Raw genomic sequence first — 16203 nt, forward strand, 5'->3', positions numbered from 1 at the left:
ACACTTGGCGTTCAAATACTGCTTGGTTAACCCGCTTGGGCAGGGCTAGCAAATGGGACCTTGTTGGAGGAGGTGTGTCTCTGGGGATGGGCTTTGAAACTTCCATTCCCATCTCAATGTGCTCTCTGCTTTGTGGATCAAGATGTGAACACTCAGCTGCTGCTCCAGCACCATGTTTGCCTGCCTGCTGCCATGCTCCCCAATATGATGGTGATGGAGTCCAATTCCCCTGGAACTATAAGCCTTAAGGAAACCCTTTCTTCTGTAAGTAGCCTTGGTCAGAGTGTTTTAGCACAGCATTAGAAAACTGACTAATACACATGACTAGTTAGAAATAATAATAGCTACTTTCATGGAAAATTCTATAGATGTATTGTCTCCTTTTACCCCCACAACAACAAAATGACCATGTTCTTCCTATGGCCACCTCCATTCTTCCAGACAAAAATATTAAAAGAAGCCAGCAGTGGTAGCACACGTCTTTAATTCCAGCACTAGGGAGGCAGAGGCAGGCAGATCTCTGTGAGTTTGAGGCCAGCCTGGTCTACAAGAGCTAGTTCCAGAACAGGTTCCAAAGCTACAGAGAAACCCTGTCTCAAAATCCAATAAATAAATAAATGAAATAAAGAAACCTAAGCATGTGGATACATTCCAATAATACTGAATGCTGGGAGAAAGAAGGGAGAGGTCAGAGAGAAGCCATGGAGCCTCCACCGGAGACAGACATGCCGAAACTTTGCTAGTAGGCCATGATCTCGTGGTGATGCACAGATTAATAGAGATGGGTTAAATTAAGATGTAAGAGTTAGCCAATAAGAAGCTAACATTGCGTGGACCAAGCAATGTTTTAAATAATATAGTTTCTGTGTGATTATTTTGGAGCTGAGTGGTCAGGAACTAACTAGCGGCCACTCCTAACAACAGTAATAGAATTCTCACGCAAGCTCCAGAGGGCAGGGCTGTAACGATGCTCCACTTCTTTGCATTATCCTCATCAGAGTTCTATCAGCAAGACATCACTTTTCTCTCAAGGCTTGTTTACCTCCCAGTTCAATCAGCAAGGGCACACATGCCCCGTAGTTTACCGTTCTTTTTTTTTTTTTTTTTTTCTGAATTGAAAGTTTACAAAATAACAAGGGTAACACTGGGTACAGGAAGAAGAGCTGTCCCAGAACTTCAGAAGCCAAGCTAATATGGCCTCTCCCTGCGATCCTGTCTGTGCTCACCCCTGGAGTCCATCTTGCCAGGGCCAAAACCGCCTCTGTCCCCACCACCCCGGCCCCCTCGGAAGCCCCCACGGTCCCCGCCTCGGCCCCGGTAGCCGCCTCGATCATAGCCTCCTCTGCCACGGCGATCATCTCCATAGTTACCCCCCATATGAGAGCCTCCTGGTCCCCCTCCTGGGCCATCTGGCTTAGGGGCCTTACACTGGTTGCATTCATTTCTCCAAGAGAAGTTCATGTTCTCACATGTAGGATTAGGACACTTCCAATCCCCAGCTCGTTGCTGTCCACCACCTCCACCACCTCCACTGGGGAATCCTCCCCGGCCACCGCCACCACTGCCACCTCCTCCATAGCCTCCATGGCCCATGGGTCCTCTTCGGCCTCGGCCTCCACGACCATTTCCACCACCCCTATTGAAGTCAGCTCGGCGGGTAGCAAATGAAACCTTAATAGGATTCCCAGAGAATTCTTTACCATCAAACCAATCGATAGCTGCTTTAGCAGAAGGTGGGTTATCAAATGAGACTGTTGCCTCACCCTTCAGCTTGCCAGTTTCCCTGTCCGTATACAAATTAGTCATAGGCTGTCCAGTTTTCTTATTTGTCTTAATAATTCCAATCTGCTTGAAGTAATCAGCCACAGATTCTATTGTAACATTCTCGCCCAGGCCTTGCACAAAGATGGTGTTGTTGTCTGAATTATCCTGTTCAGAATCATGGCGTGATCCTTGATCCTGAGGGCCACCAAATTTATTGAAGCCACCACGGTCACTTCCGCCCATGCCGCCTCTGCCTCCTCGGCCACCTCCACGGCCTCTGGGTTCATAGCCACCACTGCTTCGGTTGTAACCACCTCCACCGCCCCTGCCACGGCCCCCACGGTCCTGCTGGCCTCCCCCGTAGCCACCACCACCGCCACCACTCTGGTCCTGATTGCCATAACCACCACCGCCGCCACCACTCATGGAGGACTGATCTTGGGCATAGTTGCCTCCACCACCCCCTCCACCACCTCCACTGCTGCTGTTGTACTGGTTCTGTTGTCCATAACCTTGAGGTGGGTTATAGGAGCTTTGTTGCTGTCCATAGCTTTGTTGCTGTCCACCATAGCCAGACTGTTGGCCATAGCCTCCACTCTGGGGCTGCCCATAGCTTCTGCTCTGAGAACTGCCACCGTAACTTCCCGAGGTGCTGCTAGGAGCTGGCTGTTGGCCATAGCCAGGGTAGGAGGACTGCTGCCCATAAGAAGATTGGGAACTCTGGCTGCTGCCATAGCCTCCAGTGGAACCATATCCCTGGGGAGCTGACTGAGTGCCATAGCCTGTGTTTTGGGTCTGTCCATAAGAAGAGCCATAGCTGCTCTGGCCGTATCCTGAAGTGTCAGCTGATTGGCCATAACCACTGTAACTCTGCTGGCCATAGGGTTGATTGCTCTGTTGGGAGTAGCCCTGCCCAGGCTGGGTAGGATAGGCCCCATAGCTTTGAGTTGCTTGTTGTGTATAGTCGTTTGAAGCCATGTCCGCGCACGCGCGCACAGGCCGCCAAGCAGCCAAGTTCCCGGCGACTGCGAAGGGGCGCCGCGAGGACTCAGTTTACCGTTCTTAATATTAACCTCATAACGTTTCCTCTGAGCCTTTCCTTGGCTTCCTCTATGGACTCCATCGCACCTCTCGGTTTGCAATAATTAGACTATGTAGCCAAGGAGACAAATTACAGAGTTTTAGATCTCTTCTGTGTGAAGGGTTTTCTCTTAGGGACCAAGACCTGGCTGCAAAGAGTGTGTTTCTTGTAGCACAGATTTCAAGCCTGTCAGTCAATTGAGAAGACAACAGTGGAGCCAATGTAGAGGCAGGCAGAGATCTGAATGGCAGGCCACCTTGCTACTGGATTGCTGGCTGAGGTGTGGACATTCAAACAGAAGTCAGCCCATAAAGGACCTTGAGAAACTGCATTAAGAACTGAGTGTTCCTTCAGGCCTTGGCTAACAGAATTGTCTCTCCAGATTGTTTATCCTTTCAAGATTGAATAATTTAGAATCTCAAAACTATAGTGGTCTAACCCAACCTTCTGTTTACAAACACACATGACTTGCTCGGGACTCACATGGCCATGCAGGGGCAGTGTCAGAACAAAGCTGGCTTTTCCAAAACCTACTTCATTTCTTGTTACACAAGATCTTGCTGATTCCATGATCCAGAACTACATTTTGTACTTTTTCCTCTGTTTTGCTTATCCCCAGTGGTCTGTTCCCGAAGTACTAAAGAAGAGGTGGGGGCAAAAGGGGAGGTGACTCTTGATGGAGTTGAGCAAGTGAGATTTCTGTTGTTGTTATTGTTGTTTTAGCAATGCTTGCGTGCGTGCACGCATGTGTGTGTGTATGTATGTGTGTGTGCATATGTGTTTTAAGCTGGTAACTCTTTATCTGGCCAGCATTCTTTGGAGTTGCATTTTATAAGTGCCAGTTGTATCCCTAAGAAGCAAGAGGCTCTTGAATTTAAATAATGTTGAATGTCGCAGAGAAAGCAGATGGATGAGCCAGGATCCAGGTCCAAATCCAGGCTTTCTTATCTCCCAAACCACATATGGGGTTTTACTTGCTATAAAGCCTGTCCCTCAGGGTCCAGTCCTGCTGATGTGGTGGCTGTTTTCAGAGGTACCAGAAGTATTGAGGGGGCAACAAGATGGAGGGAAGCCAGAAGACTCTCACTCTCCCAATGTTGCTCTTCTTTTTAAGGCTATTTCTTAAAGCTTCTTTCGGTCAGCATTATTTGAAGTATTATTATTTCCATCTTGTGTTCTCCAGGGCTGTTTTGTTGTTTTGTTTAGGCCCAGCCTAACTATGCAGCTCTGGACTTTAACTCACAAACAATCCATCAGGGTCAGTCTCCCGAGTACCGAACATATATACATGAGTTCTGTGTATAGCAGTTGGGTTAGAAGATGATCTTCCATTTCCTAGCTTTATAAGTGAGGAACACAGTCCCCTCTGTCTCTACATCACTCGGTGAGATGTGCTGTCATTATTTTCTTCCAGCTGCCCATCACCAAGTGTGCCACCTCTAACACTCCCAAGTGTGTCTAGTCATCAGCTCCTCTTCATTCTCTTCAGCTCACTCATTCTCTGGGGTGATGGATTACTCCAGCAAAGGAGGAAGTTATTTCTATCTTAGTGAACTGGAATGGTAAATGAAGGCCTGGGGAAGTAGTAGAGACAGCAAAGAGCTTATATAAGAAGCCTTAGTCTCCAGCCAGGACCACAGTTCCATAAGGAAAGATTCCCCAGACTTCATCTTCGTCACCTCTCATCCAGAAAAAACAGCTAGGGTCGAAAGAGTAAGCAGAAGGCTATCCTTACCTTCATCCCTAGCCAAGAGTGGCAACAGAACACTGCTGTCTGTTTTGCTTTGACTTGAAAGAGCATTTTGTAAACTAAGTCTACAGTCCCCCTTTCCCCCTCCTTGAGGTCTTAGTAACTGTGGAAACTGGCTTTATAGGAGCTGGGGAACAGCTTCCCGAGAACACCAACCAGAGAGCTAGGATCAGATGACAACCAGCAAACATGAGTCCCAGACTGGGAGGAGACACAGGCGGTGATTCCTGAAGTGAGCTGAAAGGTTTTTGGAATGTCGCATGCTTAAACTGGAACATGTTTGGGCAGACAAGCCAGGGTGCTGGGTGGAGACATGGGGTCAGGATCCAGCGCCAACTTCACCCCTTTCTGCTTCAGAAGTCATTTAACTTTCTGGGTTGCCATGGTAATGGATAAGACTCTAAATCCTGAGGGTCTGTTTTAAAAGATACATGTGCATCTTTGTCTTTGGTTTTGTCTTTAGCTCTGTGGGCACAATCTGTGGCTCCAGCAGATGTCAGAAACTTGGGGGTAGTGAATGATTATTATCTATAATGAAAGCCATATTTTTGAGTCCCTTTGCCACGTAGTATGTGACCTTACGTTAACTGTACAGACTCAGAGTTTCTCCTTTCATGTACAGAAGATGTGGATAATAGTCGATTAGTTTAAAGGTCAATGACACAGTGAATGAACACTGTGAGGGAATTCTCTGCACAGACTCACATCACGCGGACGGTGGAGGAATTCTTATTTGGTATTTCCTATCTGTGTCAGCTAGTTTCTCTTACTACCACAAAACATCCAAAATAATCAACTTGCAAGGAGTTCATTTTGAGTCACCATTTCAGAGTTTTCAGTCTGTGTCAACTGGCCACGTTTCTCTGGGCCTGTGAGGAGGTAAAAACCCATGGCGGGAAGGTGTGGTGGAGGAGAACAACTCCTCTGACAAAGCGGGAAGTGACGTGACAGAGACAGGGCAGAGTCTCCCATGCCCCGTCCAGAAGACACACCCCCTGTGACCCGAGCAGCCCCGCACCCCGCGGACATTCCCACCTCCTCTCACTGGTATCGCTCCAACAACCATGCCTTTTTACTTTTTACACGGGCCTTCCTGCAACAACACCCCCCACACACACACATAGCACCGTCATTTCCGAAAAATGAAATTTTCAGTAAGAAGCACATGGTTGACATAATAGGAGGTAAAGAAAAAGTACAATTGTCCCACCAGGGCCTCCATAGCTTAAACCTCTCCCTGGACACTTCTGCCCATGCTCGTTCACAGATCCACCTCTTTCTCTCTTAGTTCTGCTTAGAAATGTCAAGAAAGGAGTAATTGATTCTATGTCCGGAAAACTAAGTCAGTTAAGAAGCTGGAGACTTCTTATCCAAGAACTTCCATTCAAGAAACGTCTGTTAAAATGTTAGTTTTCAACCTGTGTGTCATGACCTTTCTAGGAGTCTAATGACCCTTTGGTGGAGATCACCTGAGATCATCAGAAAACAAGCTAATTATATTACAATTCACAGCAGTAGCAAAATTACAGTTATAAAGTAGCAATGAAAATAATTTTACAGTTGGGGTCACCACAACATGAGGACCTGTATTAAAGAGTCACAGCATTTGGAAGGTTTGGGAAATACTGAATCAAAAGAATAGATTTAAGAGTACGTAATGTTGGCCCCTTTCCATTTCTCAATTCATTGTCTTTTAATGTCCCAAGCAGTGACTTCTGTTTTATCTTCAAGGCTTCTGCTTGCTAAGTCTCTTCTAGTTGATTTTTTTCCTTTACTGGAAAGAACAATAGTTTTTGTTCTGTCACAAAAAAAATGCATTCATAAAACTAATAATATGCAGATAAAGTTGGATCTCATGGGACAGCAAGATATTTTATTTTATTTTATTAGGACAAAGAAAATTTCTCAGACACTAAATGCTTAAACATCTGGGGGGAAAAAGACTTTTTAGCAATAGATAGGCAAGAAGAGAAAGTGAGGGTGCAGGATTGGTAGAGAAACCTTAACTTTGTAATTTCTGTATTGTTAGTGTAGCGTAGATGGGGCCTAAATTTTTGGGGATGCCTTCCAATAAGCTTTTCTGGAAAGTGTCTCCCCATAGTAGAAGCTGGCAACTTTCTTCCACTCTCTCCCTGATCTTACCGGATTGTCATCAACACTTTCCTTGCTATTCTGGATACAGAGATGCACCTTGGCGACATAGAAAAGGTCAGCCCTATGGTAAGCCATCACAGTACATGGCCTTCTCTGAGGCCATCCAGCCGTAAAATAGGCTTTAAATAAAAGGAGACACTAATTAAATCTGTATCCTGTAAAATCCTGATTGCACAAGGACAGGAAGCATGGTAGTACTTTTTCCCCTTCACTGTATTTCCAATCTAGAATTTGCACATAGAAAGTATACAATACATTGGGTGAGTGGTAGGTAGAAGGAAGATGGATGGATGGATGGATGGATGGATGGATGGATGGATGGATGCATGGATGGATGCATGGGTGGATGACTGGATACATAGATGGATGCATGGATGGATGGATGGATGCATAAAGGCACAGATGGATGGATGCATGGATGGATGCATGGGTGCATGGATGGATGTATGGACGGATGGACAGAGGGATGGATGAACAAATGCATGGATGCACAGATCAATGGATGGATGGATGCATAGATGCACAGATAGATGGATGGACACATGGATGCATAAACAAAAGGATGGACAGACGCACGGATGGATGGGTGGGCAGCTGATGTGTGGCTAGAGCATGCTGTTTTGTTTTCCTCCTGAGAGTGGGGTTGGGAAGTCTTTTATTCTTTTGAGGCCTCTGTTGCCTGGTCACCACCCTGGTTGGGAGACCTTGTACTCTTCTGTGACCTCTGTCCCCTGGCCACCACCCTGCCAGTGTTGCTCAAGAGAATTCTGTGAATTAGAAACATGGCACTTCTGTGGCTACCTTACACTTTTGCAGATGCCCCTGAGGTTGTCCTATATTTCTCTCTACTAAGTAGCACTTCCCTTGGGTTAAGAAGAAATGACTCTCTAGACATCTGTCATAATTATTTAAATCCAAATGTAAGTTGGAACTTTGGATGATTCAGAATTTACAAGTTAGATCTTAGGAAAATGCACACTGTCAGCCAAAATTAATCATGGAACATCAAATAACTCCCAGTCATTCTCAAAGGATAATTTATCATTCCAAACAATCTTATCAATAACCAAAGTAGCTTCTCTGACTTCCTCATGCCTCATTTTCAGCACATCTCACACTCCAAGGGTATCTTGGAGTTTTTCATCTCTATAACACAAACTGTCTTGAACTCCAAATCCCCAAAGATCTACTCACGCCTTCCTCGCCACTTTTCTACTTTTGTTCTTTTCTTCTTTCTTTATTCAGATGAATCAATCTAGACCCCTTGCAATGCAGAGGTTATGCCTATTCACAGGGTGAGCCAAATACTCTTTTTGAGAATTTATTAGGGCCTACAGAAATAGATTCGTCATTGAAGTGCTCACCAGACAAGCTTGAGAACCTGTGTTGGATCCTCCAGAACCCATAAAAACAGTCAGGCACAGTGTTGCAATGCCAGTGATGGGGAGGCAGAGGCAGGAGGATCCCTAAAGTGTGCTGGTCAGCCACTTAAACAAAACTGGCAAGCTACAGGTTCAGTGAGAGACCCTGTCTCAAAAACTAAGGTGAAAAGTGATTGGTGGAAACACCTAACATCGACCTCCAGCCTACACACACACACACACACACTCACACACGCACTCACACACACACGCGCACACACATACATGAACATACACACAAACTAATACACACTATATTTACACATATATGACTGACTTAGAGTGGATAACACAGCTCAATGGCAGAAGGGTTGCATAGCCAGCATAAAGCCAGGCCTACATTAAAGTTCCATCACCTACAAAGAAACCAACAGAAAGACCATGTGATTAGAGTTGATGTCTACAGCATTATACTGGGACCGGGAATGATATCAGAGCAGGAAAGGCAGGAGTCTGAATTCCAAAGCATTAATGGTTTTTATGAGTGGCCCGCAGGTAGTATTTACCATTGGAAAGTCAGAAATAGATGAACAATGAGAAGAAAGGAGAGGCCAGAGAGCGACAGTACCCAACAGAAAAGCTTCAGCCTTATGAAATCCTAGATTGTGAAAAGAGAAGCTGGTGGGCCTGAGGGGTCTGACGGCAGAGGCATTAAAACAACTCGTAAGGAAAGCTGAAACGCGTAGGGTGGAAAGAAGCGTCGGTGCCAAGGCCTGTGAGAAGCCTGAAAGAGCGCTTTCGGCATCTGAACCCAGGGACAGAGGAGGGACCGTCGCCGCTGAGTGCAGGAGGCCAGAACTTCACCGATTACCTTGATCTGATCGTTATGCAGAAGTGGCGGCAGGGACATTCAAGACTCCTTTCAGTGGCCCTTATTTTAAGTGGCCCAATGCAGGGCTGGGTTGGGAGGTAGCTCAGTGGGGAAAGGCAGCTGACAACGTGAGGTTGATCCCCCAAACCCACAGCATCTGTATTCCCAACACTCCTATGAGAATATGGGAGAGGAAGACAGACTCACCAGGAAGCTCACTGGATGCCTCCAACAAGATGGAAGGTGAGAACCAACTGCTAAAGTTGCCCTCTGACCTTCACAGATAAACGCACGTGCATGTGTTCACACAAAGTCTAGCACTTGGTGAGTTCAAGGCCAGCCTGGTCTGTGTAATGAGTTCCAGGACAGAGAGAGCTACATAGTGAGACCCTATCTCAAAAAAAAAATGAATGAATGAATAAATAAAAACAAGCAAAAGACAATTTTAAAAATATATAAGAATTTTAGTGTGTGTGTGTGTGTGTGTGTGTGTGTGTGTGTGTGTGTACATGCACATATGTGTGGAGGCCCACAGAAGCCAGAAGAGGGCATCAGAGTCTCTAGATATGAGTTACAGACAGCTCCAGTACCCAGTGTGGGTTCTGGAAAATAAACTCCAGCACTCTGTAAGAGCCACAGGCCCCTAAACTACTCGACCACCTCTGTAGCCCATAAACAAGTGAAAGGAAAAGCAGAGATGTATTGGTTCTCGGACTGACTGGTCTTGCAGATTGTTTAACCAGGAATCCTGCAGCATCTGTAAAGGCTTTTCCCGGAGTGAGAAGTGAAGGGACAGCAATGTCTCAAGGAGACAAAAAGTCCAGCAGGCCATTCTCTGTCTTTTCATGCCAAGCCCCAAGTCCTGAGGCCATAGATCTTCTAGAGTGTGCTTCTGAGACCCAAGCCTGTTGGACCACAAAGAAAACTCATGGGATTCCAAGCAGCCAAGACAGTGGGAGGTAGAAAAGTTTCCTGAGGGAGAGAGGGAGAGAAAGGGATCCTTCAGAAAGCCAGAGGTGCCATATTGAAATTCTCCTGTTAGATAAGCAACAGGCCCCAGACCTTCTGGCACAGTGAAATATAGATGTGCGAAAATCTGCTTGGGAGGGTTCATTACAGTCAAGGCCAAGGGCATAGCCCAGAGCTATTCCTGACTCCTAGGGCAGGTGCACGGCTGGTCTGTAGCTAGCACATGGCTCCTAAACACCGTATCATGTACTTTACCCTGCTCATGAAGAGTCTATCACATTGGCTCAGTAGCAAGCAGGGGTGTTGTTGAAGAACATGAGCAATGAGTATCTTCATCCCTACCAGTCAGTAGTTAATGCACAGTCAGTAGCATTACCCTGGGGGAGCATTAGGGTGTAAGATTAGACTAATGTCACAAAATTAAAGAATCAGGTTACTGGGTAGGTAATGAACAAAACTGGGGTACCCACATCTTTACCCCACTGAACCCCTAGAAAGCTCCATAAGCTGCCTATTACTAGGAAAATACCTGATTGGTCTGGAATTGACAATTCTGCCCTGCTGTGCTGATGTCTAAGCTGTCACAGCATAGAGAGTGGGGGCCTTTCTCCCCAGGACCTCTCCTCCATCTGTCTGGTAACAAAGAGAACACTACAGCTCTGTCTGCAGATCAAGCCCTAACAGCCAGCGGTCAGGGCCAGCAAGTAGATCAGAGAAAGAATTCGAAAGGCAAACCTGTGTTTGCGGTAACAGCCCTCTCCGTGGGCATGTGCCCAGGTCTGGCTAGCAAACAGAGGGTGGCCACAACTTCTGCACCAGGACAGCATCCTGCTGTAGCACAGCTGGGGCCAGCAGTGTGGGGAAACTGCCCACGCTGTGGAGATACTATCTGGAAGGAATGAGGACTTGGGAGAAGTCCTAAGGCGAGTTTAGTGCCAAGCCACCCCACCTTTTCCAGCCTCCGGCTGCTAGTTCCTCCCCCTTCGGCTGCTCAAGTTCCTATAAAAGCAGCTCAGCCTTCGCTGCTAGCAGTGTGTAGGAGCCTCTCCCCTCTGCTGCTGTGCCAGACACAGAGGCAAACTCACGGGACACAGAGACACCATGAAGAGCCTGCTCCCTCTGACCATTCTGGCTGCCCTGGCTGTGGCAGCCCTGTGCTACGGTGAGAAGTCTTTCCCTGCTGTCAGTGGGGTTTCCTTTCCTGCCTCTGGCTTCCTTTCTGCATTCATTCTCCCGGCTCCTCTCCTTTCTCCTTTCTCTGTTATAACCCAGAGAATCATGAACCCTGCCTTGGTCATCGGTCACTCCATCGCACCTGTTTTATATTCTAAACAGCCCGATGCATGTGAGCTTGAACGGGTTCTTCCCGTTATGAATCTTCCAGAAATGAATACGGTTCTTCCAGGAATGAGTCTGCATGCCTGGAAACCAAGATATTCCAGAAACGTGTCGATTCCCAGCCCCTATCGTCTTCTTTAAGAACGCTTATTGAAACTTGAGTATTGATGGGTTAAGGATATTTGGTCAGTCTTTCACTTTAAGAAAATATGTTTTCATGGGAAGTAATAGCTAGAGATAGACCTTTTAGGGACAGAAAATACCATGAGCTTAGTACCTTTATTCTGCAAATTCATTTTTTTAAAAGAAGCTTTACAGCTGAATTTTTAAAAATTCTCAGTTTCAAAGCTATTTGCAAAAGGCACTTCTTTCTGCTCCCTGTGTGCTGCTAAGTCGTCTGTGATTTGTTTACAGGTTTGAAGCCAATTTATTTACATAATTCTGTTGAAATCATATTGACCATATTTAGTTAGTTTTACCTAAATTGTATAAACAGCTCTAACACAATGCTTCTCAACTTTTGAATTATTCATAAACTTTCTGTGTGCACTTTTGATTTCCTCGCCCCCTTTTCCACTTTGCAGGCACTACTTAGAAACACAGCCTTTTATTCCCGCTTTGCCCACTGTGTTCAGGAGAGACATGGGAAGCAAGAGCGTCTGCTTTGACGTCCTCTCCACCCTGGCCTTGTGCCCAGCTTGAGCTGTGAGAGGGAGCCAGTGGTTTCTGAGGCTGCTAATTTAACACCCATTCTTAAGAGCCATTTCGAACCCTCTTAGAAGCTGTCTGGGTCAGGCAGCTCAATAACCACCCTGGAGCTCCCTGCCTGGAGAAGCCTGGCTGCTGTCAACCTTCAGCTAGACTCTAGTCTCAAACCGGCCCTGAGAATGTCAGAGAGATGAGCAGGAAGACTCCCAAAGCAGAGAGAGAAGGAAAGGAGCAACTCCTAACTCCTGTGTTGCGGGAATGTCTTAACAGCTGCCTTGCTATATGCACTATTTCCACCTTTTTGACTCTTGCTTCCCCTTCTACCTCTACAAAGACAGCATATGACAAATAAGTCTTTCTTTTAATTGCAGAATCTCACGAAAGCATGGAATCCTATGAAATCAGTAAGTAAATGCCTGGCGACCTTATTTCAGTTTCTTGCATTAAAGAACAGCACCTTGTTTTTCAAAGTCAAGTGCTGGTCAGGTCTATGACAGAGAGGGAAGGGAGGAGTGGGCCTCCTTGGGAGACCTGGAGTTTTAGCGCCAGTGACTAAAACTGTCCCAGTGAGCAACGTTCAAGCTTCAAGCCGTGTAATATGACATTAAGCTGCATCCAGAGCACTTGGAAATTTTAAGTTGACATCACATCAGCCACACGGATGGAAAATGAGGAGTAATGACAACTGAGAAAGCACAGAACGGGAGCAGCCAGCTGGGAGCCCACAGGCGTCAGCATCAGCTTCGGCGCCTGAGTAGTCGGACTTGGAAAGTCTGGCTACGGCCAGGAACCGAACAGTATCCGCATTTTTGTTTGGTTAATCTGAAGGGTTTTGTTTTTCTGTTTTGGCTTGATTTTTGACTCAGTGGCTGTCTCCTGTAACCCAGCTGGCCTCCTACTGAGGACACAACTGAGGATAAGTTTCAACTCCTCATCCTCCTGCCCCCACCTCCCAAGTAATGAAAACACAAGTATGCACCCCCATGCCAGGCCTCACTCTTGTGTTTAATTTCTTTCTTGTTTTCATAGTATTTAACTTGCCCCTGTACTGGTGTCCTATGGTCTACTTTGTAGGTCCAAATGATGAGAAAATTTTCTTGAAATGCATTAAAAATGCCCTGAGTGGGTATTACCAAAAGAAGCAAAGGACTGCCCAAAGACAAAACAGATAAGATTTGATGTGGCCCATGTGACAAGTCCCCAGGACACATAAATGGTTATTCATTACCTTTGCTCGTGCAGTTTATAAAATCTATTTTGTACTCTTTTTATTTTTGCCTACCCCCGGTTACAGAGGAGGAGGTTAGTGGGATCTCAGATGGATTTGCCCTCAGAATACTCAAAAATATTTTTATCGGCTGCTCCATGAAAGCACACTTACTGGTTTTCTGTTCTAGGTCCCTTCATCAACAGGAGAAACGCCAACACTTTTATTTCCCCTCAGCAGAGATGGCGCGCTAAAGCCCAAGAGAGGTGCGTACCCAACTTGATGGGGGTAGCTGCCCCGTAGCACAGATCTGGACGGAGTGGGAAAGAGGTTTATCACTATTTCTATGTCTTGAACTCAAAGAACTAAAAAGCAAGACAGAGAAAACAGAATGTTTAGAAACTCCTCTGCTCTGGGGTTAAAAAGGAGATGGAGAAGAAGGAAACGGGGACAGAAAGAAAGCTTCTATTTTTATTCATAAAAATAATATCAAAATAAAACCTGCTCTCTGCTCGGGGAGAACATGCCTGCTCTTCAAACACTCCTTAGAGTTGGGGGAAGGGTTCCACCCAGTACCCCCCAACCTTTCCTCCCTTTCTGACTGCCCTTCCTCCGTGGCCTCTTCCTCCACTCTCCAGGGTCCGGGAACGCAACAAGCCTGCCTACGAGATCAACAGGGAAGCCTGTGACGACTACAAACTGTGTGAGCGCTATGCCTTGGTCTACGGATACAACGCTGCCTACAACCGCTACTTCAGGCAGCGCCGAGGAGCCAAATAAGAGGACGACGAAATAACGATTATTTTGCTCCAGAGTCTCGTTTTGTATCCCCCTGCAGTAGCAATACGGAAGTACACAGACGCATGAGCATTGCTTGTTTCCTACATGATGTCTTGTCTGGCTGCGCTACTCTTTCCTGTGCCCAGGTTGAAAGTAACAAAAGAACAGTGTTAAGAAATATGTTTATATATAATAAAATTCTGGTTTGATACTTTCACTTCGTGAATTCGTTTTCTTCTAGGAAATGCTGTGATAGTGAAGTCATAATGGCCTGAGTGTTGGTGGTTGTGATGACCTTGTGTGTACTCTTGAGTGGAAGTATAACCACATAGAAATTAGAGCTCACCTCATTTGTTTCCCATCTGTCGTGCATAAAATTAAACCGCCTCTGTACCAAGGCCATGTAGAAAAAGAAAGATGAAACGAAAAAAGACAACAATGGAAAACACATGACAAAATGTCCCAGTTCAATCTAATCCATAATCCATAATCACATATGTGAATAGTCTATGCAATCCAGTTTTAAACAGCTACATAAGCTGGTATTGTGTGTAGACACACACGTGTGCATGCATACAAGCACACACACACACATACACACACACACAAGTCTACTCACCCCCAGTAGGAAACCCATGACAGACCAAGACTGTGAACAACTGAGTTTCTGTTGGGGTCACATAGAGGGTACGCCTGAAGGGTTACTTATAGGAGTGGAGACAACTCCAAGGCAGCTTCCTCACCCCAAAGGGCATGCGGGCAGCTCAGTGGGTGGGGGATCTTTTCTCTGGGGCACAGCTACTCAGAGCTGGCTCTGCTGTTGTTTACGACTTCCATAGTCTCTTGCTGGACTTCCTGGGCCTGAGTCTTAGTTTCCTCAGACAGGTGGAGCTTGTTTGTGTCCTGCACCTCATTCTGGAAAGGAAGGCCTCTATCAGAGGAAGCTCCAGTACAACCACTGGTATACCTCACAGTACATTTATGTCACTCTTTGTCAAGATTTGTTTTAATTATGTGTATTTGTGTGTGTTTGTGCGTGTGTTAGCAAGGGTGCCTACCTGAAGTGAGTCACCTTGCCCTAGTCCAAACCTTTTCCCAAAGCTGGTCAACACAGTGTATAATGAATGACCCCTATACTAGTATCTTCTGGTCTTATTGCCTCTTCATCCAATCAACAAAATTCGTTAAAATAAAATTTTAATGATTCAACATTCTATCCTGAATTGACTTTGATTCCTAACCCCAAGACTTTGCTTAGACTGCTTCTGCTTCATCTACTCATCAGCCAGGGCTCAGCCCCGCTCCAGAAGGACCTCTTCTGAACCACAGACACCGTCCTCTACCCCATTAGTGCTAGACTTCTTCCAATCTGTGGATCCAGTCTGTGGACTGTCTTTAAGTCACAACCCCAAACAAGCAAATTGTGACAGTGTTTGCTGTGTGTAGAACACACGCACCGACAATTAAGGTATGAAAGCAAAAGGGGCTGGATGTATTTCCTCTGGAGATTTATATCTTCAACTCTGTGATTCTAATCAATGAGACCGGAGAGCCTGGTTCATATGGAGTGGAAATCCTCAGTACGGAACACAGAATGAATTACATGTAGTTCCAAAAACACTCTGGAACTTCAGGTCCTTCGCGCTGGGGGACCAGGCAGGTAGCAAATGAAGACACCATCTTCCTAACAGGGGTAACCAAGCCTGCTCACTGGGAAAAGGTGGAGCTCCTGGAGAAGCAGGAGGTACACACTTGATGTTCCAGCACTGCGCTCGTACATCTCTTGCTACTTTCCAGAGCTGCGACCACAGACAAATAACAAAGCAGTCTCAAAAAAGGACAAGGTGGCCAGAGTTCACCACACTCAAGACCAGGGTTCTATCTCCCCAACCAAGTAAGACACGATGGCCACCAGATGTGCTAAGAGTTAGGGAAGCCTAGAACAGGAAGTCCCTAAGAGGGAGAAAGCAAGCATTAGGGGTGGCCTTGTAACCAGCTGCAGCAACAGTGGCTGTATTTATTGATCGCCCTGACCTTCCCAAACCATGGCTTTCTCACAGGCATGAACTACCACCAACAGAAGCTGACAAGGAAGGCGATGTCACACAGGTGGAAAAGAGACGCCTACTAGAAGAAACTGGAAAATGTATTTCCACCGAAAGAACACAGTTTCCAGCAGGAACTCGGAACTCTCCGTGGACACGGTTTTGTCCTGGGAAA

General features: G+C 46.1%; 2 protein-coding genes across 2 annotated transcripts; one reads left to right on the forward strand and one right to left on the reverse strand.

The window, feature by feature from the left end:
* Nucleotides 1-1149: 1149 nt before the first annotated feature.
* On the reverse strand, nucleotides 1150-2804 carry LOC130877955 (RNA-binding protein FUS-like). Its single transcript, XM_057775657.1, has one exon. It carries the CDS (start codon nucleotides 2740-2742, stop codon nucleotides 1189-1191), a length of 1554 nt encoding a protein of 517 aa, XP_057631640.1. The 5' UTR covers nucleotides 2743-2804; the 3' UTR covers nucleotides 1150-1188.
* An 8156-nt stretch (nucleotides 2805-10960) lies between these two features.
* Mgp (matrix Gla protein) lies at nucleotides 10961-14200 on the forward strand. The gene is made up of 4 exons (XM_057775850.1): nucleotides 10961-11112; nucleotides 12368-12400; nucleotides 13394-13469; nucleotides 13842-14200. Exons 1-4 carry the CDS (start codon nucleotides 11052-11054, stop codon nucleotides 13981-13983), a joined length of 312 nt encoding a protein of 103 aa, XP_057631833.1. The 5' UTR covers nucleotides 10961-11051; the 3' UTR covers nucleotides 13984-14200.
* The last annotated feature ends 2003 nt before the right edge of the window (nucleotides 14201-16203 follow it).

The sequence above is a fragment of the Chionomys nivalis genome, chromosome 1 (assembly GCF_950005125.1).
Source record: "Chionomys nivalis chromosome 1, mChiNiv1.1, whole genome shotgun sequence".
Lineage (NCBI taxonomy): Eukaryota > Metazoa > Chordata > Mammalia > Rodentia > Cricetidae > Chionomys > Chionomys nivalis.